The sequence below is a fragment of the Carcharodon carcharias genome, chromosome 4, assembly GCF_017639515.1.
Source record: "Carcharodon carcharias isolate sCarCar2 chromosome 4, sCarCar2.pri, whole genome shotgun sequence".
NCBI classification, from domain to species: Eukaryota; Metazoa; Chordata; class Chondrichthyes; order Lamniformes; family Lamnidae; genus Carcharodon; species Carcharodon carcharias.
The window spans coordinates 167,128,629-167,155,284 of NC_054470.1; the positions used below are offsets into that span (position 1 = coordinate 167,128,629).

General features: G+C 40.0%; 1 protein-coding gene across 29 annotated transcripts in view; it reads left to right on the plus strand.

Moving 5' to 3' along the window:
• The window catches only part of LOC121277508 (sorbin and SH3 domain-containing protein 2-like), a 315,758-nt gene that overhangs the window by 124,168 nt on the left and 164,934 nt on the right, over nt 1–26,656 (plus strand). For 25 of the 29 annotated variants that reach the window (XM_041187079.1, XM_041187087.1, XM_041187081.1 and 22 more), the window contains one exon: nt 19,486–19,542. In XM_041187079.1, the coding sequence (XP_041043013.1) occupies nt 19,533–19,542 (10 nt within the window). In that variant the 5' untranslated portion in view covers nt 19,486–19,532. The other 4 variants (XM_041187082.1, XM_041187088.1, XM_041187090.1 and 1 more) reach the window with 2 other exon arrangements.

Sequence of the window (26,656 nt, forward strand, 5' to 3'; positions counted from 1 at the left end):
GTTTCCCAACTGCTCTGGAAACTTGGCAGCTAAAAGCGGGTGTGACGGGTGGGGTGGGGTGGGGGTGGGGTCAAGAAAGGCCTCATCCAGCCGATAAGTGTGTTTCCTGCACTGCTTGTGGACCAGGGGGAACAGGAGTGTTTCCCTGGTACTCCAATCAAACTTGCTTTCCTCCCTGCAATCCCTTTTCCTCCCACCCCCAGGCTCCAACGCACAATCTCTTCACCTTCCCCATCTCGATCCTGACCAAGAATCTCTCCTGCTTCAATCTGCAATCTCTTTTCTCTCTCTCTCACACACACACACACACACACACACACACACACACACACACACACACACACACACACACACACACACACACACACACACACATCCCCACCCTCCCACCCCCAAATTACAAATGTTCTTCCTCCACCCTGGATCATTCCCTCACTCTTTTTGCCTCCATACCTGTGACCTTCTACTTTAAGCGCCACACCCCTGCCCTCCTCACACCTGCCCTAGCCAATTACCCTCTCGCCCTGCCAGCCAGGAATCTGAGATTTAAAAATTCGTTTGAATCCTGCTTGAATTTGGTAGGATGTCTGCATTTCCAGGTTTCCCAACTTCTCCAAGGGAGAGGGGTAGTTGCTCATGGAAACGGCCCCAGTGCAGTGCAAAAGCTGTATAGTGAAATCGCATTCTGGTTGTAAAAGCAGTGTTGGATTGTGCTAGTTCAGAGGACAATGGCAGGTGTTGAGTGAATATTGGTGGAACCGTTGCTCAAGGCAAGAATGAGGATATGCCATTTAATGAGGACAAGAATATGGAATAACACAATTAATTGTTCTATTGCTAAGGTGGTGGTAGGTATCAGCCCATCTTGGGAGACTGTAGCCAGGGTGTGTGTCATTACTTGGTTGAACTGACAAAGTGTATATGTGCCCCTTTAAGGGACATTGCCATTGATTAGTCCCCTTTATGAGAGTTAGGGGCTTAAATTGCTTCCCTTCAAATCTTGGGCTCTTCCCAAAGTCAGAAGGAACCACCTAGCTTGCTTTATCTTTGTTGCGGATGCAGGACAATCTATTTTAGACAGGGTAACATCTGTTGTGTGCAGATTTAAAGTCTGACTCAAAGAATCTTATAGGTAAAAAATCATGAAATACAGTATTTTCGTTTTGCTTTTTCTACTTTGTAGATAACAGGAACAGAACTAAAAATATTCTTTTGACCATTATGTCTGGCAGTAATACCAACATTAGAATTTCAGCCGACTAACATAGGGTTGTCCAATAGAAATTGCGGACCAACTATGGGGGTGCCATTTTAGTTATATGCTCTACTGTTTGCAGAAAATGTGTTCCACAGAATACAGGTAAATATACTTCATGTCTGTGTATAACTAACGGGCATCTACCACCATTCAGAAACCAAAGAATTAAAGTAACCCCATCAAAAAACACACTCTCTCTCTGCTTTCTGTCCTGTGTGTTTATTGATAAAACGCTAAAGGTTGAAGTACACATAGGGCAAGTAAATATGACTATTTACATCACATACCCAACATTAGTATCTATTACTCTTTATTTACTAATAAGAAATGCTACTTACACTTCCCATTTAGTTACTTGTGGCTTATAGTTAATGTATTGGACAGCACATGTTTTAAAATGCTTCTTTATCAGACAAGGCTAAACCTCATGTAGACTCACTTGCATGGAGATCTTCACAGAACCATCACCCTCTCCACCCTCTCAGCTTGAACATACTTTGTGGTGATTAGATCCTTTAGAAGGAAAGTCTGGACAAATTTATTGATATGAGTTTCAACAATATGTCACTTTCCACTTTATGCTGTATAGTGAACGTGCTTCAAAGTAATTTATCGCATATGAAGCTCTTTGGGACATCACGAGCCATGTACCAGTATTTTCTTTCGTTGTAAAATAGGAATACAAAGAAAAGGAATAAGAGGAATTTTATCTATTTCGATCACTTCTCCAGAGGCAGTTTCTGACCAGTGACCTTAAAGGGGTGGACTAGGTTACATGGGATGTCGACAATAAAGCAGCATTTATTGCCCAAGCGTAGTTGCCCTGAGAAGGGGATGGTGAGCCTTCTCTTTGAATCGTTGCAATCCTTGTGGTAATTGTGCAACCATGATGGTGTTAGTTGAGGAATTCAAGATATTAATCCAGTGAAATTGTAGGAACAGTGATCCATGTCAAAGGCAAGATAGTAATTAACTTGGGGGGGAAATTGGCAGTGGGGATGTTTCCTGCTTAATAACTGCACTAGTATCTCTGTGGGCAGAGGTACAAAATGCAATGATATTTATGCTTTATATTTTACATATATTACAATAGGTTTGTTCACCCTTATTGCGGCTGCCAATTCAAAGCAAAGAACATTGCAACCTTAAAAATAATGTACAATTTTTTCTGGTAGATAGCAAATACAAATATAAAGCCTCTGATTCACCTGAACACTGATCAACTAATACAAAAAGGTAGTCCCAGTTTTATATTCACATCACCAGTCTGCACCCTATTGTCTTCATAAAAGCGAGACTAATATTGTTGCTATAAAACCTCAATTTAGAAAACCCTTATTTTAGTATCTTTGGACCCAAAGTCTGATTTTACTCCCAATACTCATCTTGAGTGTTGAATCTAGAGTTGAATCAACTGTTGTTACAGCCACTGGGAATTTCAGACAGGCATATGCTGAAAGCACCTATAGTATTTCCTGGTTACTCCCTCAACAAAAATCATCTATAAATGAAGCCCCAATCCAAATATACAACATTAAGCAATTAATCTCATTTTTAATGTTTAGTGAGCATAATATGCTTAATCTATTGCCAAATTCCACCTACACTGTGTAGGTCACTATAAAACTCAAAGCATTTGTATGTAAAATTTATTTATGGAGATGATTTGTTAATGGTGTGTATTAGTTTTATTTGGAGTTGCTTAAAATCGAGATTTAAAGCATAATGTCGATTGGCAAACTATCACAATTTGAGTAATCCATAAAAAACACAATTTGAATAATTTGGTAACAACACATTAGTTGTTGATGTTTAAATAAGACATGTAGACCTCATGAATGAGGCCCGGACTTTGCTGTGATAATGGCACCGAAACCGGTAGCAATTCCAGGAATCCGCACATGCACAGATTAATGTGCAAGTCCAGAAGTTGCTGTCAATGTGTACACTGTTCCTTATGGTTCGATTATAGGGATAGCCATAGACGACAATCTCCGTGGCGACCATGATTTAATGAAAACTTTTTCATTCTGTGTTGTTGGTCTTGCTGTAAAAATCCTTGAGAAAAGTTATTAACTTCCTGGTTTGTTGTGGGTGAGTGAATACTTCACTGTAATTGATTCCTTGCCTGCTTGCTGACATCACTGCTTCTGCTTGCCACAGTAAGCCTTGGTGCCAAATTTAAACTGTTGTCAGGAGAGGGGAAAACTGTGCTAGACAAATGGCTAGAACTTGGTGGGTAGTTTTCTTAGACATCAGTGTTGAGTGTCTTTGCTTTGCCAGTGACTGCAAATTCCTGGTCTAAATTTTAAATCTGGATTTTTTTCCTCCAATTTTGACTTTCTTGTATGTAATTAGACGGGCACATACATCCACAAGTGGCTAACCCTAATGGTGGGTATCTCTTTTTGATTTTGGAGGGCATCATGGTGATACCTGGCCCTGAACCTTATCCTTAAACAGCATCTACACATGGGAAAGCTCCAGGCTGGATCATCTATTATAGCGATCCAGATCGGGAGCGCTAGTAAAGTTTCCCTTCTCCAATCCAAGCTCCTGGATTGAAGCACTCTCTCTGCTATTCTGTAACTTTGGAATATTTTGGTCAGACATGGTAGCATTGGGCAGAATCTTCCGTTTTTAGTGGGTGTCTCACGCACTGCCTGAAAAGATGGTGAGACATTCGCACTGACCCTGAGGTGGAAGGCCCACCATATCTTCTGCCATCAGACACTGAAGAGGACAGCAGAGGGCATTCCTTCTGAATGAGGGCCTGGGTTACGACGCCCTGCCAATTTAGAGCTGCCGGCCAATCAGAGGCTGGCAGCCCTTGTAATTGGCGGCACCATGGAGGAGGTTGTCCTGATACAAACCCACCTCATTTTCAGGCCCTCCTGCCTCCTTTCTTGCCTTCTATGGGAGAAGAAGATTCCGTTCATTATCTTTGAGCCTACAGGGAGTCTTAGTCACCATTTGGTTAATCTGCTTTGAGGATGAGCTGCAATTACTTCCACAAACATCTAATGTGGATCATTTTGAAGAATATAAGAAGTAGGAGCAAGTTTGATCATGCACTCTTCCACCCACTCCCAGAAAGGAATGGCGATAATCATGGGTGATTTTAATCTATCTTATAGGTTGGCAAAGGTTACTACACAAAATAAAAGCACACGTTGTAGGGGGTAACGATTAGCATGGATAGCTGATTGGTTAGCCGACAGGAAACAGGGAGTAGGCATAAATAGATCATAGGAAAATGGGAACACAGGAGCAGTAGTAGGCCATTCAGCCCATCAAACATGCTCTGCCATTCAACACAGTCATGGCTGATCATCCACTTCAATGCCTTTGTCCCACACAATTCACATATCCGTTTATGTCATTTGTATTTAGAAATCTGTTGATCTCTGCTTTAAACATAATCAATGATGGAACTTCCATGGCCCTCTGGGGGAGGGAATTCCAAAGATTCACAATACACTGGGTTAAAAAAAAAAGTAGTCCTCATCTCGGTCTTAAGTGGTTTGCTCATTATTTTGAAATTGTATCCCCTAGTTCTAGATTCCCCAACCAGGGGAAGCATCTTACCTGCATCTACCCTGTCTATCCCTTTTAAGTATTTTGTAGGTTTCAATGAAATCACCTCTCATCCTTCAAAACTCTAGAGAATACAGGCCCGGGTTCCCCAATCTCTCTTCGCAAGACAGCCCTGCCATCCTGGAAGCAAAGTCTGGTGAATCTTCACTGCACTCCCTCTATGGCAATAATATCCTTCCTAAGGTAAGGGGACCAAAACTGCACACAGTACTCCAGGTGAAGTCTAACCAATATTCTTTACAATTGAAATGAGACTTCGCCGCTCCTGTATTCAAATCCTTCTGTGATAAAGGATTTTATGGAATACCATTAGCCTTCCCAATTACTTGCTGCAGCTGCATGTTTGGGTTGGTAAAAGATGTAATGAGTGGAGTGCCACAGGGATCAGTGCTAGGACCTCAATTATTTACAATCTATATTAATAACTTGGTTAGCAGCATCGAATGTATGGTTTCTAAATTTGCTGATGACACAAAGGCAGGAAAATAAGTTGTGTAGAGGGCATAAGGAGTCTGTAAAAGGATATGGATAGGTTAAGTGAGTGTGCAGAAATTTGGCAGATGGAGGACAATTTGGGAAAATGTGATCTTCTCCACTTTGGCTGGAAGAATTAAAAAACAGCATATTATTTAAATAGTGAGAGATTACAGAACTTGGGGTACAGAGGGATCTGGGTGTCCTAGTACATGAATCACAAAAAGTTTGTATGCAGGTACAGAGTGTGATTAGGAAGGAAATTGGAATGTTGTCATTTATTGCAAGGGAATGGAATGTAAAAGTAGGGATGTTGCGCTACAGTTGGTGAGACCACATCTGGAGTACTGCGTACATTTTTGCTCTCCTTATTTAAGCAAGGACATAATTGAATTAGAAGCAGTTCGGAGAAAGTTCACTCAACTGATTCCTAGAATGAGAGGGTTATTCAGCAAAGAAGGTTGGACAGATTCGGCCTATATCCACTGGACTTGAGAAGAATGGGAGGCAATCTTATTGAAACATGTAAGATTCTGAGGGGACTTGACAGGGTGGATGCTGAAAGGATGTTTTTGCTTGTGGGAGAGAGGCGAACTAGGGGATACAGTTTAAAAATAAGGGGTCTCCCATTTAAGACGGAGATGAGGAGAATTTTTTTCCCTGAGGTTCATGAGTGAGTGGAATTGTCTTCCCCAGAGATCAGTGGAGACAGGGTTATTGAACATTTTTAAGGTTGAATTAGATAGATTCTTGATTGACATGGGAGTCCAAGGGTATGGGGGCATAGGAAGGAAAGTGGAGTTGAGGCCACAGTCAGATCGGCCATGATCTTATTGAATGGTGGAGCAGGCTCAAGGGGATGAATGGTCTACTCCTGTTCCTAATTCATATGTTCATATGCTTCCCTGAGAGACCAAAAGTCTGTCTCAGCCTCATATTCAATGATGGTGCATCCACAACTCTCTGGGATAGGAAATTCCAAAGATTCAGAACCCTCTGGATGAAGAAATTTCTCCTCATCTTAGTCCCAAATGATTAGCCCCCATCCTGAAGTTGCCCTTTGTTCTATATTCCCCAGCCAGGAGAAACAACCCTTAAGAATCTACCCTGTCAAGCCCCTTCATAATATTGAATGTTTCAATGAAATCACCTCTCATTTTTCTGAACTCCAAAGATTATAGACCCAATTTATTCAGCCTCTTGTTATAGGAAAACTTTCTTATTTCAGGGACCAATCTTGTGAAGCTTTGTTGTTTGTCTTTTGTACAAGTATATCCTTCCTTACATATGGACACCAAAACTACACGTCGTATTCCAGATGCGGTCTCACCAAAGCCCTGTGCAATTGTAGCAAGACTTCCTTATTCTTGTACTCCAATCCCTTTGTAATAAAGGCCAACATGTCATTTGCTTAATTAATTGATTGTGCCTGCATGCTAGCTTCTTGTGTTCCTTGTGCAAGTATATCCAGGCTTCCCTAAAAATCAATATTTACAAGTTTTCAAGCCTTTTTAAAAAAAAATTATTCTGCTGTTCTATTCTTACAGCCAAAATCAATAACCTCACTCTTCTCCACATTATACTCCATTAACTACCTTGTTGCCCACTCACTTAATTGTTTATATCTCTTTGCAGCCTCTTTGTCCTTCTCACATGACTTCACATTGTTACATTCCCACCTAGATTGGCTTTATCAGCAAGCATGGATACGTTACTTTGTCTCCATCTGAGTCATTATTTGATTGTAAATTGTTGAGGGTCCAGCATTAATCCTTGCAGCACTCTACTATTCGCTGCCTACCAACTTAAAAATGCCCCATTTATCTGCCCTCCTACTTCCTGTCAGATAACCAATCCTCGACCACGCTAATATATCACCCCTAATTCTGAGCCCTTATCTTGTGTATTAACCTTTCGTGTGGCACCTGATCAAATACCTTTTGGAAATTCAGGTATACTGCATCAATTGGTTCCCCTGTAACTACCTGTTAGTTACATCCTCAAAAAACTCTAAATCTGTCAAACAGGGTTATCCTTTCATAAAACCATGTTGACTTGTTCTAATCATACTGTGTTTTTCTAAGTGCATTATTAATACTTCCTAAATGATAGATTCCAGTGCTTTCCCAATGATTGATATTGGGCTAACTGGTCTGTCATTCCCTGTTTTGTCTCTGCCTCCTTTCATGAAAAGCATGGTTACATTTTCTAACTTCAAATCTGCTGGGATGGTTCCAGAATCTAAAGGAATTTTGGAAGATCATAGCATCTGCTATTCTGCAGCTATCTCTTTTAGAACCCTAAGATACAGGCCATTAAGCCCGGGAGATTTGTTGGATTTTAGTCTCTTGAGTTTCTCCAGTGCTTTTCCCTTTGCTGATATTAATTACTTGAATTTTCTCACTCTTATTAATCCCGAGGTTCCCCTCTATTCCAGGCATGTAACTTGTGTCTTTTACTGTGAAGGCACAAAATGTTTGCTCATCTCTGTCGTTTCCTCAACCTCCATGATAGTTGTTCCTGTCTCTACCTCTAAGGGGCCAACATTTATTTTAGCTGCTCTCTTCCTTTTTATATACTTGTGAAAGCTCTTACAATCTGTTTTTATATTCCCAGTTAGTTTATCCCCATAATTTATTTTTCCCTTTTTTATCAACTTTTTGGTGGCCCTTGGCTGGTTTCGAAAACACTCCCAATCCTCCTCCTAATCCTCTTTGCAACATTATTAGATTAAAATGAGAGGCCTATACTGTCCTTAGTCTCACCAAGAAAGATCTATCTGTAGCTTACTCAGGCGTTTTTGTTTTGCAATGGAATCTATTTTTGTTGAATACTTTGAATTGCTTCTTTGATTGTTTCCCACTGTTTATTTACGACCATACTTTTTGGTCTATTTTTTATTCTTTCATAGTCACTGGCAAGGCCAGCATTTGTTGCCCATTCCTAAATGCCCTTGAGAAGGGCTGAGTCACCTTGAAGTGCTGCAGTTCATCTGGTGTAGTTATACACAAAGTGCTGTTAGAAAGTTGGTTCCAGGATTGTGATCCCACGACATTGAAGAAACAGTGATATTGTTCCAAGTCAGGATAGTGGGTGGCTTGCAGGGGGACTTGTAAGTGGTAGTGCTCCCAAGTATCTGCTGCCCTTGTTCTTCTAGGTAGTACAAGTTGCGGGTTTGAAAAGGGTTGTTGAAAGAGCTTGATGAGTTGCTGCATTGCATCCTGCTGATGGTACAGTCTGCTGCAACTGTATGTCGGTAGTGGAGGCAGTGAAAGGTTAAGTTTGTAGCTAGGGTGCCAACAAGTGGGAAGCTTTGTTTTGGATGGTGTCAAGCTACTTGATTGTTGTGGGAGCTGCACTCATCCAGGCAAGTGGAGAGTATTCCATCGCAATCCTGACTTTTGCCTTGTAGATGGTGGATAGACTTTAGGGAATCAGGAGGTGAGTTACATTCCACAGAATTCCCAATCTCTGATCTGCTCTTGTAACAACTGCATTTATATGGCTAGTCCAGATCAGTTCTGGTCAGTGGTAATCACCAGGATGTTGGTAGCACGGGTTCAGCAATGGTGATACCATTGAATGTCAAGGGGTGATGGTTAGATTCTCCCTTGTTGGAGATCTTCATTGCCTGGCACTTGTGTGGCATGATTGTTATTTATCAGCCCAAGCCTGAATGTTGTCCAGGTCTTGCTGCATTTGGACATGGACTGCTTCAGTATCTGAGGAGTTGCGAATGGTGCTGAACATTGTGTAATATTCAGTGAACATCCCTGCCTCTGACTTTATGATGGAAGGAAAGTCTTTGATGAAGCAGCTGAAGATGGTCTGGCTGAGGAACTCCTGGGACTGAGGTGCTTGACCTCCAACAACTTTCTTCCTTTGTGCTATGTATGACTCCAACCAGCAGAGAGTTTTCATCTGATTCCCATTGGTTTCAGTTTTTCTTGGGCTCCTTGATGCCACACTCTGTCAAATGCAACCTTGAAGCCAAAGGCAGTCACTCTCAACTATTGAGTTGAGCTCTTTTTTTCCATGTTTGGTCTGTACAGGAGTGCTGCTTTGGGCTGCATTAGAGTGCTTCAGTTGGAGTTTGGTGAGAGAGGGACTTTTAACAATTAATTTCTATCTAAAGTCTAATATTTCTTTTAATTTAGCAATGAACTAAAAGTTGCTCTTTGGGTTGGGAGAAGGTGAGTTTTAGTCCATCTTTAAAACAGGGATTATACAAGCTCTGCTTGCAGCTAGTAAATTATTTAACTGACTTAATCAGGTTTTCAGAAGTGAGCTTCAGACAGCGCAAAAGCAAGACATCTACAGTGCTGCTTTTGTCTGCACTGGAATGCTGCTTTGGGCTGCATCAGAGTGCTTCATTTGGGGTTTGGTGATAGAGGGAGTTTGCTGAAGAGGGAAGGAGGTGATTCTTTCATTTTCTACCTTTCCTCTGTAAGAAGAGTGGTGGCCTTGGCATGTAGGACCTGGTAAGTATTTATTCTGTCCGTGATATCCTCTAAGCTAGAGGAAGTAAAAGTAAAGGGAGTAACTTAAGGGTAAGTCATGGCAACGCAGCTGTGGAACATCTGCAAGGATGAGATCTTCGTGGATAGTATGTACAATGAGATGGTCACACCACAGGTAAAGAGTGCACAGGCAGAAAGGGAATGGGTGACCACCAGACAGAGTGAAAGCACTAGGCAGGTAAATGCAGGAGTTTCCTAGGTCCATCTCCCTCTCAAACAGATTTTCCGTTTTGGATACTGCTGGGGGAGATAGTTTCTCAGAGGAATGCAGCAAGAGTCAAATCCGTGGCACCATGAGTGGCTCAGCTGCACAATGGAGAGGAAAGAAAGAGTGGGAGAGCAATAGTCATAGGGGATTCTATTGAAAGGGGAGGAGATAGACGTTTCTGTGGCCACAGACGTGACTTCAACTGGTATGTTGCCTCCCTAGTGCCAGGATCAAGGATGTCACCGAGTGGCTGCAGGACATTCTGAAGGGGAAGGGAGAAAAGCCAGAGGTCATGGTCCATATTGGTACCAACAACATGGGTAAAAAATGGGATCAGGTCCTAAATGCAGAATATAGGGAGCTAGGAAATAAATTAAAAAGCAGGACTTCAAAAGGTAGTAATCTCACATCATGGCACTGGGAGTAATCCTAACATGATCAGGATTAGGAGAATAGACCAGTTGAATGCGTGGCTGAAGAGATGGTGCAGGAGGGGAGGGATTTAGATTCCTGAGGCATTGGGACCAATTCTGGGGAAGATGGGACCTGTACAAGATGAACAGGCTGCACCCTAGCGGGACCAGGACCAATATCCTTGCAGGGGTATTCACTAGTACTGTGGGTGAGGGTTTAGACTAGATTGGCAGGGGGATGGGAGACACAAGAGATGGAAACAAAGATAGGAATGAAAGACAAAAGTAGACAGCAAAAGTGTAAGGCAGAGGAAACCAGGGCTACCAGCAAATAGGGCCATAGTACAAAAAATGTGTAAAAACGTTTTTTAAAAAAAAGACAGGTCTAAACGAACTGTCTCTGAGTGCACACAGAGCATTTGCAATAAAGTAGATGAATTAACGGTGCAAATAGATGTAAGCGAGTATGATATGATTGTGATTGCCGAGACCTGGCTGCAGGGTGACCAAGGCTGGGAACTGAATATCTAAGGTTACTCAGTATTTAAGATGGACTGGCAAAAAGGAAAAGGAGGTGGAGTGGCAGATGAAATCAGTGCGATAGTGAGAGAGGATATTGGTTCAGAAAATCTAGATGTAGAATCAGCCTGGGTGGAGCTAAGAAGCACCAAGGGGCGGAAAACATTAGTGGGAGTTGTCGAAAAGCCTCCTAACAGTAGTGATAAGGTAGGGAATGGCATTAAACAGGAAATTAGAGGTGCATGTAGCAAGAGTGCTACAGTAATCATGAGTGTCTTTAATCTACATATAGACTTGGCAAACCAAATTAGCAGATGTAGCAAATGAATTCCTGGAATGTGCATGAGATGGTGTTTTTAGACCAGTATGTTGAGGAACCAACCAGGGAACAGGCCATCCTCGATTTGGTGTGGGCAATGAGAAGAGTTTAATTAATAATCTTGTTGTGCAGGGTCCTATGACCATAACATGATGTAATTCTCCATTAGGATGAAAAGTGAAGTAGTCTGATCTGAAAATCTAAACAAAGAAAAATACAGTTGTTTTTTTGGCTAAGATAGATTGGGGAATTTCATTAAAAGGCATGACAGTGGATAGACGATGGCTAATATTTAAGGAACAAACGTATGCATAGTTGTACATTCCTTTCTGGCACAAAAACACAACAGGAAAAGTGACCCAACCATGGCTAACAAAAGAAATTAAGTATAGTGTTAGATCCAAAGAGGGGTCATGAAAAGTTGTTAGATAAAGTAGCAAGCCTGAGGATTGGGAGCAGTTTAGAATTCAACAAAGGAGGACCAAGAGATTGATTAAGAGGGGAAAAATAGAGTATGAGAGTAAACTTGCAAGGAACATAAAAGCGAACTGTAAAAATTTCTGTAAGTATGTAAAAGGAAAAGATTAGTGAAGACAAATGTAGGTGTCTTACAGTCTGAAATACATTTTATAACAGAGAACAAGGAAATGGCAGAGCAATTAAACAACTACTTTAGTTCTGTCTTCATGGGAGAAGACACTAATAACTTTCCAGAAATGCTAGGGAATCAAGGGCCTAGTGAGAAGGCGGAATTGAAAGAAACTAGTATTACCAAAACAATAGTGCTGGTGAAATTAATGGGACTGAAAGCCGATAAATCCTCAGGGCCCGATAATCTACATTCCAGGGTACTGAAGGAGGTGGCCATGGAAATTATGGATGCGTTTGCTGTCATCTTCCAAAATTCTGTAGATTCTAGAACAGTCCTGGCAGGTTCTAGGGTGGCAAATGTAACCCCACTATTTAAAAAAAAAATGATGGAGGGAGAAATCACCAAATTACAGACTGGCGAGCTTAACATCAGTAGTGGGGAAAGTGCTAGAGACTATAACAAAGGAGGTGATATCAGGACACTTAGAAAATATCAATGGGATTAGACAAAGTCAACATGGATTTATGAAAGGCAAATCATTTTGACAAATCGATTGGAGTTTTTTAAGGATGTAACTAGCAGAATTAGATAAGGGAGAACCAGTGGAGGTGGTGTATTTTGGATTTTCAGAAAGCTTTTGATAACATATTACATAAGAGGTTATTGTATAAAATTAAAGCACATGGGATGGGGGTAATATGTTGGCATGGATTGAGAATTGGTTAGCAGGTAGGAAACAGAGTAGGAATAAATGGGTCTTTTTCGGAGTGGCAGGTAGTGACTAGTGGGATACCGCAGGGACCAGTGCTTGGGCCCCAGCTATTTGCAATATATTTCAATGGTTTGGATGAGGGAACCAAATGTAATATTTTCAAGTTTTCTGATGAAACAAAACTTGGTGGGAATGTGAGTGAGGAGGAGGATGTTAAGAGGTTTCAAAGCAATTTAGACAGGTTGTGAGTGGGCAAATACGTAGCAGTTGCAGTATAACATGGATAAGTGTGAAGTTATCCACTTTGGTAGATAAAAAAGAATGGCAGAGCACTATTTAAATGGTGATAAATTGAGAAATGTTGATGGACAGCCAGGTCCCTTTGTACTTGTACATTAATCACTGGAAGCAAGCATGCAGGTGCAGCAAGCGGTTAAGAAGGCAAATGGAATGTTGGCCTTCATTGCGAGAGGACTTGAGTACAGGAGCGAGGATGTCTTACTGCAGCTGTATGGGGCCTTGGTGAGACCACACCTGGAGTATTGTGTGCAGTTTTGGTCAACTTACCTAAGGAAGGATATACTTGCCATTGAGGGAGTGCAGCAAAGATCCACCACACTGATTCCTGGGAGGGAAGGATTGTCATATGAGGAGAGATCGGGTCGGCTATTCCTGTACTCACTGGAGTTTAGAAGAATGAGAGGCAATCGCATTGAAATATATAAAATTTTGACAAATGTACAGACCGGATACAGGAGTGATATTTCTTCTGGCTGGGGGGCCTAGAACAAGGGGTCACAGTCTCAGGATACGGGGTAGGCCATTTAGGATTAAGATTAGGAGAAACGTCTTCACTCAGGGTGGTGAGCCTATGGAATTCTCTACTACACAAGACTGTGGAGACCAATTCACTGAATATATTTAAGGAGGAAATAGATTTCTGAACACTAAAGGCATCAAGGGTGATGGGGAGTGAGCAGGAGTACGGCGTTGAGTTAAAGGATCAGCCATGATCATATTGAATGGTGGACCAGGCTCGTAGGGCTGAATGGCCTACTCCTGCTCCTATTTTCTACGTTTCTTTGTTTTGTCCAAGTCCATAATGAGGTCAGGAGCCTGTGGAACCTAAACTGAGCATCAGTGCGCAGGTTATGGCTTTGTTAGTTCCGCTTGATAGCACTGTCAATGGCACCTTCCATCACTTTGCCAATGACCGAGAGGAGGCTGATGGGGCAGTAAGTGGTTGTGTTAGAATTGTCCTGCTTTTTGTGGACAGGACATACCTGGGCAATTTTCTACATTGTGAGGTGGATACCAATGTTCTAGCAGTACTGGAACAGCTTGGCTAGGAGCGTGGCAAGTTACGGAGCACAAGTCTTCATAGTATTGATGGAATATTGTTAGGGCCTATAGGCTTGCAATATCCAATGTTTGCAGCCACTCCTGGCCTTAATGTAGAGTGAATCAAATTGGCTGAAGACTGGCATCTGTGATGCTGAGGACTTCGGGAGGAGGCTGAGATGGATCATCCACTCGGCACTTCTGGCTGAAAATTGTTTCAGATGCTTCAGCCATGTCTTTCGCACTGATGCGTTGGGGCTTCCCTATCATTTGTGGATGGAGATATTTGTGGAGCCTCCTCCTCCAGTTAGTTGTTTGATTGGCCTCCACCATCACAGTTGGATGTGGCAGGACTGCAGATTTATCCAAACAACGGTAGCCAGCACTCCCTTGATACCTAAGTAATTGGCTTTGTTTAAGTTTGTGATTTTTGTTTGTGATTGGGCTATGCTGCTTTCGAGCTTAAATGGATAATTCAATTGTATTACGACCATTATTTCCAATGGATCTTTTACTGTAACATTACTAATCAACCCTGCCTTATTGCATGATACTAGATCGAAAGTAGCTTTATCCCTCGTTCGTTCCACATTATTGCTCCAGGATACACTCTCAAAAGTATTCTCCAAACTCATCTTCCAGACTGCCTTTGACAATTATTACATTGCATATAAAGATTAAAGCTCTTCAACTTTACATTGCCTCTGTTACAAAATCCAATAATTTCTTGTTTAGTTATACCATTCAACAGAGTATTAACAACTCTCACTTTCCTCAGTACTAGTGCCAGTGCAACATGAATTAAAACCCATTTCCCCCACACCAATCTCTGAACCACACATTCAACTCTCTGATCTTATTTACCCTACGCCAATTTGCTCATTGCTCAGATATTAATCCAGAAATTATCATTGTGGTTCTGCTTATTCATTTAGCCCCTAACTGCTCATACTCCCTCAGCTGAACATCTTTCTTAGTCCTAAATTAAAAGCAAAATACTGTAGATGCTGTATGTATGTAATAGAAACAGAAAATGCTGGCAAAACTCAGGTCTGGCAGCATCCGTGGAGAGCGAAACAGAGTAAACATTTCAAATCCGTATTGTCATACGGACTCAAAACATTAACTCCGTTTCTTTCTCTTCAAAGATGCTGCCAGACCTGAGTTTTTCTAGCATTTTCTGTTTCTATTTCATCCTTCTTAGCCCTACCTATGTCATTGGTACCCACAAGGACCTTGACAGTTGGATCCTTTCTCTCCCACTCCAAGTTCCCAAGGAGATGTACTTACCCCTGGTACCAGGCAGGCAACAGAGTCTTGAGGATTCATGTTCTCAGCTGCAGCAAATAGTATCTATCTCCTAACTGTACTGTCCCCTACAACAACTACATTCCTTTCTACTCCCCCACAACTGCACTGTGGTCAGTTTGCTCATCCACCCTGTAGCCCTCGCTCTTGTCAACACAAGCTACAAGAACCTCAAACCTATTGGGCAGGAGCTGAGGCTCCTCCCTTGCTACCTTGCAAGTCCAACCTGCCTCACTCATAGTCACACCCTCCTGCCTCTGACCATGGACTAAATCAGAAGTACCTGGCCTAAGGGGTGTGTGACTTCCTCCTGCAACAAAGAATCCAGGTGACTTTCCCCCTCCCTGATGCATTGCAGAGTCCGAGGCTCAGACTCTCACTCATCAACTTGGAGCCAAAGTTTCTTGAGCTGCAGGCACTTAAGGCAGATGTGTTTACCGTGGATCACACTAGTATCCACGAGGAGCCACATGCTACAGCTGCAATACCTCATCTGCCCTGAAATTTTTTGTTCTGTTTTTTTTTGACTAACTAGGTTTCAAGTTTAGAAATTTCACCCATCTGTTATCTATAGTTACATTAAGTAGTTTAGCTAATTAAGCTATAAATGTAATGTAATTCTTGTGTCCCTCTAGTACCACTTTAAACTACTAGCCCCGTTTAGAGGGATACAATCTTAAAACTCACCACCAGTTACCTGCTCACCTAATTAATGCCTTTGAACACTTCCCAGCTACTGGAGCTGAAAAAAGGTATAACACACAACATCTCCTTCCCCTTCTGCACTGAATTCTCACCTGCACCAAATTCCCAAGTTAGCGCTCATTCCTTACCGCACTTGGTGTGGTCACCAGTCGTCTACAAAAGCAAACTGTTTTTGCGACTGGACAAAGTTACAACTGCTATTGTCATCTTCCTGCCATGGTAATTAACACCTATTCAGGTAACCACTTTCAATTGATTGACAGGTAAGTAACTTGCAGTTTAAAAGTTCTAAATCAGAATCTGACTGTTAATCTAAATTATACCTTGATAAAAAGTTACACGATAGATTCCCATCAGTGCCAAGTTCCCAAGTTAGCACTTGTCCCTTGTCACACTCAGGCCTTGTTGTCTCTACTCTGCACAGTTGAAAAACCTGCCTGACTTTATATCTTTTCTGTATAACTAACATTCGACCAACATTTTATGGAATTATTAATATGACTACGATAAATAACATTCATGGTCAGTGTTGTTAGTCGTTTTGCAAAACTGCCTCCTTCATGCGGTTCAGCCACAGTCAAATGGTGTACACTATTGTCACATTTGTTTCATTGTTTCAATAGCAAAAGACTGGACCTTGAGAACAACTTCAGCTGTTGTAGATAGTGGGCTAGCGAAGCAATGTTATAGGATTGAATCTCAGTGGCAGAACTGAAATACTTGCTCGGTTAAAATATTTTAGAAAGTATATATTTATCAACAAGATAATGATTAAAAAAAAATTGCTCACAGCAGCTGACATGAAAGATTAGAAGGTGTCTCTACATCATCAAAACAAATCAATCAGCAGAGGGGAATTCAGAACATGAAGAAAGTAGAAAAGAGAGAGGATTTTACCAAAACAATTAAGAACAATAAACATCAACACTATTGTTTGGATTTGAAACCAAGGGAAAGAGGACAAAACATTTTGTTCCAGTAATGAAAGATAATCATCACAATCAATTAAAATAATTTTGCAATCCATCAAGTAATGACAAAGTAACAAATGCACACTGAGGCCTAAATTTAGGCACATTTTTAAAATAGTTTGCAAGAGACTCATTTCAGAAAAATGGCTATTGAAAAGAGTCCCAAATCAAAAGAGGTGGATTTTAGAACAGTAATGATAAACAGTCACAGTATTACTGACTTGGGAACAAGTAAGGTCTCATCTCAAGGGACTCTCAAGGTGTAATGGGAGCAATGATTTTCATACAATTAGAACTTTTAGTTTCCACTATTATATCCATAATTATTCTTATGGTAAAGCTGCCTTAGATTCTAGTCATCATTGTTCAGCCAGGTTTCCCACTGCCTCTTTCATGTGGTACTAATATTGATTTAAGTCCAAGTTAGAAAAAAATAGAGTCTAGCTCCTCTCCTTTGGCAGAGGCAAATATTTGAAGAATGCTGGCAGTCTGGAGTTTTAAAGACTAAATCTTAGTTATGTTGTCCAGTCTCTGAAAACTTCAAGATTTAAAAATCAAAAAGCTCTGTGCAGTATAGATACTCAAAAAGCCACAGTGAACATGCCTGATATTAAATTAAATGTTAGCAAAAATAGTACACTGGAGACTTCATTATTTCATGTCTTTTAAAAAAGAATCTACATAAGTTTTGAAAAGCAAAGTAGGAAGGTAACTTTAATCTTTTGCTTAATTGGAGTGTGTTTTGGAAAACAAATCTGTTGTTGCTTATGTTTCCTGCTTTATTATAATAGCTACATCCATATTATTAGTATTACATTTCCTAAATAGGTTTATCCTACAAGGCTTGTTTGTATGTTAGTGAAACATTTCGCCCACAAAATCTGGTATTGTCCGTATTATCCTTAAAAAGTCTGAAGGTCGTTCAAGGGTCATGAAAGGACTTGATGGAATGGATGAACATTGAGGAAAAACGTCAATATAAAAAGCATAGGCTGCAATATATTCCAGCTAATTATTATCCTGTTGTAATATAATCAAATGAAAGATAACACATAAAGATAGCAATGAGGTCTATTCAAATTGTCGTGTCTGTGGCTCCCTTGAACTGTGGGTGGCCTCCATCTCCTTTCTCCCTGATTGCCATTTAATGGAACATTTTAAAAGGAATGAAACAGAACAGACAGAAATACTTACTGGTGGCACTAGAAATGTAAAGTTGATGAGTGCTGACCAGAAGTGATTTGTAGAAGGTTCCACTTATTAACACTAGCTATTTGTGTCGTGACCTCCTTCTGAATTGAATCTTTCTGCTCCTAATACCACACATTCCTCTCGTAGCTTGGTGATTAATTTTCTGATAAAACAAAAGTGAGATTGTGAAAAATTCTTGCATCCAATCTACCGTTATTCTAGAAACAACTGACTGGCTGAACATTGTGGGGGTAAAAACAGAATAAATTGCCCATATTAGCAATTGTTTTTCCATTGGGACAGCTTGCCTCATCCAAAGACGAACCTCGAGTCAAAGTATTTGAACGACGTATTCTTTCTCTACACTGATGAAACGCCACTCCAAGCTACCTCCCTTCATTTCATCCCCTCCCCCCAACAGGTTTGCCTCTCATTTTCCCCTCCCCCAGTATCAATCTTTTGACCTTGCTCCCTCCCCACCCCCAAGATTACCCCTCTCACCTCATCTCCTTCCTCCGTCAACATTGCCTCTCTCCACCCAGCCCTTCTTCACTAGACCACAACCTATAGCCACCTTCCCCTTCCATTTGCTATGGATCATCCCCATGGGCCCCCAGCTGCAACCACCTGCTGCTGGTTTTCCTGCCTGGCAGTTGGCCAACTGGTCAACTTGGCCAGCTGTCAGGTGCAAAATAGAAGAAAAAATATACTGAGGTTGTGTCATTAAACCCAGCAGGGCCTTTGCCCTTTGGCATCAACATTTATCTTGGCCATTTTCTTGGCCTCCTTCTTCCCTTCTCATGAATCTTGGGACTATTTTGTACTATATCAAGTCATGCCTTTCCACAAAAGCTTCCATATAGAATGAAGAGCACTTAATGTACCTTTTTCTGATCTATTAGTGAAATATGTGGCAAATGCCTTCGAGTTGAGACGTATATTACAGTATAGCTGTTTCACAGTTTTGTGACAGAAGAAGCTTATATATCTAGTTCTATGTGGGAGATTACTTTATCGGATTTAAATGGGCATTTGTACTATCTTAGATAAAGGCTTCTCTATCACTTAATAACATGCAGTTAAGTGAAGCACTGGTTATATTTATGAGCATTCCTCTTTGGATATATTGCAGCAATTTTAGGACGTGGTATCCCAATTAAAAAGTATAAATTCCAATCTGTTCCGATAAATAAGACAGGAACCCATCTCCTTCAAGTAGGAGGGTTTGCAGAATGAATGATCTAATGGTCTGCTGTTACAAATCACTGAAGGATTCTTGCATTATTTTACATTGCCATGTTTGGCAAAGGTTTGGTCTGGACTGCACTAAAGCAGCTGTATCCTATTTATTTTTCAGGGGTAAACTGAATTTTCTGGAATAAAGCAGCTGGTCCTCTTATCGCCATGAATACAGGTATGCTCAGATCTCTTAAGGAGAAGGTTGAACATGTTGTTTGCGTTACCTATGCTTAAGATTATTATACACTCCAAAGGAATTAAAAACAGAAGTTCATTGAATTTTATTTGAAGAGCAAGTAAAGGTAAGATAATTCACACTTCTACCCGTTTCATGAGTTTTTAATATCCAATGCATAAAAGCTGCTATACTTAAAACATGAAATTATAAATTAAATACTGAGACATATATTTTGAAATGTCTGTCTAATCTAACTATTGAATAGCAGATTGCAGAAGCAATTTGCTACATTCCATTGTTTTTTTTTCACCTGAATTTCATGTTTCTAGCAAGTCTTCTGAAGAAATACAGGATCAAAACATCTGGAAAACAAGCTTCGTTGAATTTTTTTCCACAAAAAATGCTTCTATTAAGATGATGGCTATGTTCATATTTTCTATTTCTCTCGTTACATTTTTGCACAGTTTGATCTCGCCTCTCCTGAGCCTTGTTCTAGGGTATTGTTCCACATGTATTGGATACCTCACCTAATTGGCCGTTTGCTGTTTGTGAGCTTGACAGTAGCAGGCTACTCCACTGTGGCAAATATCACTACTGAATCCAGTGCTTTACTCACACAATGCCTGCATGTGCATTTCTAGCAGAGATCACAGCCTCATTAGCAGCAGGGACTTGTGTAAAGTTTCAAATAATTACAGCAGCTAAAGATAAGTTTGGTCCTATGAGTATTACATAAATACCCTACCCTGGAATATTATGTCAATTTTCTCCTCAAAGGATCAAACTCTCTTTTCCTCCTATACATCTGGTCACCATCCAGCTTTCATTCCTCTAGAACTTATTTCTAGCAATGATTTTTCTTTCCATGAACTAGGGACACCCAGGATGCTCAGAGCTAATATACTGGCTTCATTGAGAGCAGTGCTTGCTGCTGGCTGTTTTAAAAACCCTGCTTCTCAGCTGATTGAGAGACCTGCCTGGCTCCCTGATCTCCCTCATGGTGCTCAGTGCAGTGTTCCCATGCAGCAGCTCTGTAAGGAATAAAGTGAAAACTCTTGAAGTAAAAAAAAAGACCAACAAAATAAAAAGTGAAGAGAGAGTAAAAATAAATGAAAAAGTGACGGAAAAGTGACAAAATTGAGGGAAGGGGAACAATAGGGGAAAGAGGAAAGTTTTTTGTTTGCAGATCTGCCAATATTAAAATTCTTTGCTAGCGGACGGTGAGATTTTGGTGGGTCCAATTTGTCGAGGGTTGAGAACAGCTGAATCAGAAACTTTGTTGAATGTATAATGAGGAATGACATCAGATTCGAGCAAGACTTCGCATGAAGATGCGGCCAGGATATGCATGTGGATAGGCCTTTGATGCGCTGGCATTTTTGTCATTGGCTGTGCCAGTGGAGCTAGAGATCTTCATATTTAGAAGGATTTGTCTGCTCATTTGATAAATTCCCTGATCCATTGTGGAATGGTATGATTACTGTTTAAAATCCTTCATGGATTTCTTTCCCCATTGTGTTTGTGTTTAGATGGGCACCAATATTGTGCTAATAGCTGTACAGGGTTATTTTCTCTAGAATTGCTGTTAAACCTATTACTTGCAGACCATTATCAAAACAGCAGGAGTCCCAGCAGGGCAGTGACACAAAATGAAAGAGGGAGCATGCATTTCCCGTTTTGTCAAGTACAAGATTGTGATGGCTGGTCAAAAGACCCATTTATCCCAAGTCAGCTACTTAAAAGGGTTTGTTTACGAGATAGATTTGCCAATTGGATATAGTTTAATGAATCACATTTAGTTTCAAAAGATCACGTGAGCAAGCATTGAAGTATTGACTGAAAAGTAAATACAAAAGCTCACTTAACCCTGACTTTTAATATGTATTCTGTGCAACTAACACTTCAAAAATTGGTAATATAAGGAACCTTTGTTGAATATTTAATCAAATTTAATCAAATCATGTACAATTTTTAAAAATTAATTATCACTTCTCGCAGATGTGGATTTGTCCCAATCTCTTTCGATATGCAAGCTACTAAGATTATTATTGTTACCATTGACTCTTTAGTGCAGAGGCAACAGGTGGGCATGTTGGACTGTAATAAATAGCGTATCTTTTAATATTTAAATTTCATCTGGAGAGTTATTCGTAAACATTTTGAACAGGTGTTTTTCTTGCACTACTCGCATAAATTGTAATCTCTTTTTTAAGGTAGTTTCAATGACCCAGCTTCTCACTGTAATATGTGCTGTTACAAATGACTAAAACCTGTGTGGTCCTTCCTATATTGTTTCTGGTGTTAAATCTGCAATAAGGCTGCCACATAGTGGTTATATTTAAATTAATACAAGCTTTTACTAAAATCTTTCTGTCAGGGAATATTTTGAATTTTGTCCATCAACACAGCAGGAACTTCTAATGGACTTAAATTGACATCTAATGCAAATTTAAAAGAATGAAATTATGTATCTGAATGTCTACTTTATAATGGTAATTTTCCAACCCTGGTAAAGGACCCTTAGCCAGTGGCAGCACCTGTAATTCAGGTACCCAAATTGCCACAGACATGTCTCCATAGTCTGATAATGATCTATTGATTACCACGTAGACGTTCTGACACAAAAAAAATTCCTTTAGGTGGCCTGTGCAACCAGTGATTCCATATGTCTGACCTAATATCATTCTCAAACTCAGTTTTGCCTTACTCGAATAACTGTTTCCAGGACTCATGCAAGCTTCTCTTTTACAGCACAGCCCCTATTACACACATCAACCTCCAGCACCCTACCCAGGTTCTCTTTTCGCACAGACTCCATTTACACCCTAATAAAAGAAACCTAGAAATCTTTGTCTAATACAACTGCAACTTAAAAAAAATCAAGGTTACCTAGAAATGAATGATGAATCTAATGGTGCATTCACAGTACAACTAAGATTGCTCTGTAATAACACTGCAATTGTAGTGTAAGTACACCCCGAATCCAGAGTCGGGGCTTGATCTGGCACCAGACCAAAGTTCCTTGGAGGAGAGTCTCGCTCTGCTTTGCTTTGGAGTCATATTGCATCTTGATGCTTTATTTACTGGACAAATTTATTATGAGCACAAAGGTTAAATGCATCAGACTGATGCTTTAATACCTTGATATTTCACATGTTTTAATCCAACTTGTTGGAAATCTGACGTCCTTTTATATAACATGGTCAGCGGTAGCAGCAAGCTCACAATCCATCAGCCTAAAAGTGGACCGTATTTGGCATATGTCTCTCTGGTGGGTTAGTCAATAGTTAGTAAACTACTGAAATGTTAAAAGTCACTGTCATTTGCCCTTCTGATGTCCAATAGACCAATTGGAAGTGAGTATGTACCCTCATGCTTGATATTGTTGGTAACCTTGTAAGGAGATTGTTATGGATGGTGATGGGCTTCTATTCATGTTCTGCACCCCGATGGCTAAAGAAAAGAATTGAATTTGGTTACTAATTATCTTTCTATGTGTGAGAATTTTTTGTATCAAGGAAAAACTGTTTCTCTCCTGCATAATTCAGGCATAGGTAGTAATTTAGATGTTTGAATTTTTATTCTGAGCACTGCAGATTTTGGACTTTTTTGAAATGTAATCCAATGCTGAACTGTTTCAGATCTTCACAGGAATTGTTCAAAATCCCTTTTAAAGAGGGCCAGCCTTTTATAAACTGAATTGTGAAATTTTTTTTTGACTTATAGCACTGGATTTATGACTTGGGGATGACAGTCTTTTCTGACATTTACATTTAAGATTTCCCAAGGATCACATTTTTTTCAGTCCCTTAGCTGGGTTTTCTGTGGATGTTGAAGCAAGTTGTCCAAAGGGAATACTAAATTTCCTGTCTGAAGCATTGTGTGACCATGAGTAGCCCATGCGTATGTCCACAGGCGAGACCATTGCAATCTCCCGCCCAGCAGAGAGGCACCTTCAAATGCAGGGGCTACATGGGGAAATAGGACAAGTGAAACCTTGAAGCTAAGGATTATGTCAAACCTTTTACGTCTGTTGCCATCTTTCGACTAAGGCAAGATTGTAGTGCATACATAGGAATTTACCGGTTGTGAACCAACAATCCCAGAGGACTATACTTAACCCTTTTATGGTCCAGTATCTTTTCCTTCTTTGCCATAATATTACAAAGTAGCTATTCCATGTCCTTAACTACACTCACCCACCTTATCCCACTATTTATTTGCTGGATTCCTCGTGATGCAAATATTTTACAACCGCATCGCTTGTGATAATATGTAATGGATTTTTCAAGATCTTATTTTCATAGTTAATCATTTTTGAGGAATTGGTAATGCATCCAAATTGAACTAATGACTGAAAAGTTTTCATAAACTAGTGAAATGCTGTCTTGTCGTCTTTCTATTATTCCTGATAATTTCAGATGATACAGGTACAGTGTCTCAAAACCGACAACCTTGGGATTGTGTCCTTGCCAGATTTCTGATCTTGCTGCCTTTTGTGTCAGGCGGTTTGAGTTGGGCGGTCAAGGGCCGCTAAGATCACCCAGAGCACAGGAAAAGACGGGTGCACAAAGCTCGTAACTCGTTGGTACGCCACCGCGCTAATGCAGCACCTAGCCCAACAAGCTGTTGTTATTTTATTCATCTAATAAAAGTAAAAATTCATGCATGGCGGCTTTAAAAAAACATCTGGTTTTCAGACAGCCAGATTTGAGACACTGTGCCTCTAGTACTTTGGCAAAACTCTCTCGGTGACAACTTTAGTTTCCCTCATTCATCCTGAGTTCAACACAACATTGTGTAATAATGGGGCTAGAAATTGAAGGGAAACAGTTTACATTGTTTGTGACTAAGGAGTCAGGGACTGAATTTATGCATTTGAAACTTGTCAAAGAAAATTTAGCGCGTTAAAAAGGCTATTAATTGCGAGCTATCTCTTTCTTTTGGAAAAAAAATTGTTTCAAAAGAATTTAACAATTGATGTTTCAAAGAATTTGGATGTTTTCTTGATTTTTGTTTTAATGTAAATGTCAGTAACTGCAACAAAAGTGTAAGCATTCAGAATTAAAACTACATCACTTAACTAATTATTATTCACCCATAAGCAACTGAGTTTAAATTCAGCAATTTCCTTTGCCTTTGTGGTGCTCACTGCAGTCTGTCCTGACATCAGAAAAAAGGTTTACATATTATTGATAAGCTGGTGAACAATCTGATCCTGAAATTGAACTGAAAACACTCATTTCCTTCTTCTCTCCCCTTTTTGCTCGATAACATGAGCTGCAGTATTCTAGAAACTTTTAAAATATTTTTGTCCTGATGTGGAGCTGTGGTACCATAATTAATAAGCACAGTTGTTTGGTACTATAGAACTTGAATATTGCTGAAAAGAGAGACAGTTTGCCAAAGCTTTTTGTCTTGCACTCTTCAGGGCAAACGCAAGAATGCCAAATTTCAACAGGTCACAACTACTTATATTACAGGAGAAAAGCCTCTAGCAAGCACTTGTTGAACAATGCTGAGTGTGCTAATAACTACACTAACAACAAATTTAATATAATCAGGTGAGCTTGTAACATGGCTCATTTATGCTTGCTGGAGGCAATATACATTCATAACCTGTTCTTTGCAAACAAAAGGAATGTGTTCCAGCCTTGTGCTCCTTTGAATTACTCAGGAGCTTGGAGAGCCTATTGTTGCCCATTGTCTTCTCCTTGGCAGCACCTCAGCCATTCAGAGTCAACTTGCCAACCAATTAGCACCCTTTTTATGTAGTACAAATTGTTTTGATTGCTTGAAATTTGGCATTTTTGTATTTGTCCTGATGAGTGCAAGACAAAAAACTTTGGCAACATGTGTCTCTCTTCAGCTATTAAACTTTTCTCACAATGTTATTTCCAATTAACAAATTGTGCTAATTAGAATGATCTATTAGAACCAGAATGTAGAATTACAATAAAAATATTTGCAACTATTTTAAAGAAATTGTTTTCCAGAATCTTACCAAAGACTTTTGGTTTTGTACCATGTTACACCATGTTAATACTGCACTATACATGAAATGTATGAATTGTTAATTTTATCCACTATGATTAAAATGGGTTGTGAATAATTGGGCAAGTATTTGGAAACCTTCAGCTGGATATTTTACTGAAAAATAATTCTGCTATTTACAATGGCAGTTGTATGTAATTGAAATGTCTGTACTGATACTAAACAAGGACCCTATTCTTAAAAGAAAGTTGGGTTGCTGTGTTATTTTAAATTTGTGTTGAGCAAAGATTTCCACCCTGATTTGCTAAAACACTCGCTGAAATTTCTGTAATGGTGTGATATTGCAGAAAAGGAAAATTCATTTTTATGTTACAGATATGAAAATAATGCTGTTACAGACATTTGAAGTGAAAGCCATGGGAACTGCTAGATCTTTTGACATTGACTTCTATCTAAAAGTGGTAAAGATAAATATTCCAAAGAAGCAGTTGAGTTCCTTATTCTGAGGTTGGTAGCCATCAAGACCTTAGCCATGTTAACAGAATACCCCAGAGAGCAGGCAGGCACTCCATAATTTAACACAATCATGTCAACACAGGATGAACAGTTTGTGCCTGTACCAGCTCCACATGAGAGCTATATATTCTAACACCACTTTCCATGGCCCTTTAATATTTTTCTTTTCAAGCGTCCATCTAATTCCATTTTAAATATCCGGATTGAAGTAGTCACAATAGCTGTTTGTGGAAATGCGTTCTGCATTCACAAGTCTTTTTTATAAGTTTTCTAACCATCCCCTTTATGGATCTAATAAGAATCCTAAATTATACCACCCTTCCCACCGCCACCGCTTTGTCACCAATGATGCACTTTTGCAAAGAGACAGGCAAAAGTATGGGAAGAGGTCACTTGAATTAATGCATAAAAGGTGATGGACCTCACAAAGTTAACAAAGCCATCAGGAGACATTGGGCATGCAACAATTTGAGAAGCTTGGGAAGTGATTCCAAACCTGGAGAATTTGCAACAAAGCTTATATTTTTTTTAAGCAGTGCTAACATGTGCAAATGTAAGATTTGGTTGAGCTTCCGTTGATACTTTATCTGTAGGATCAAAT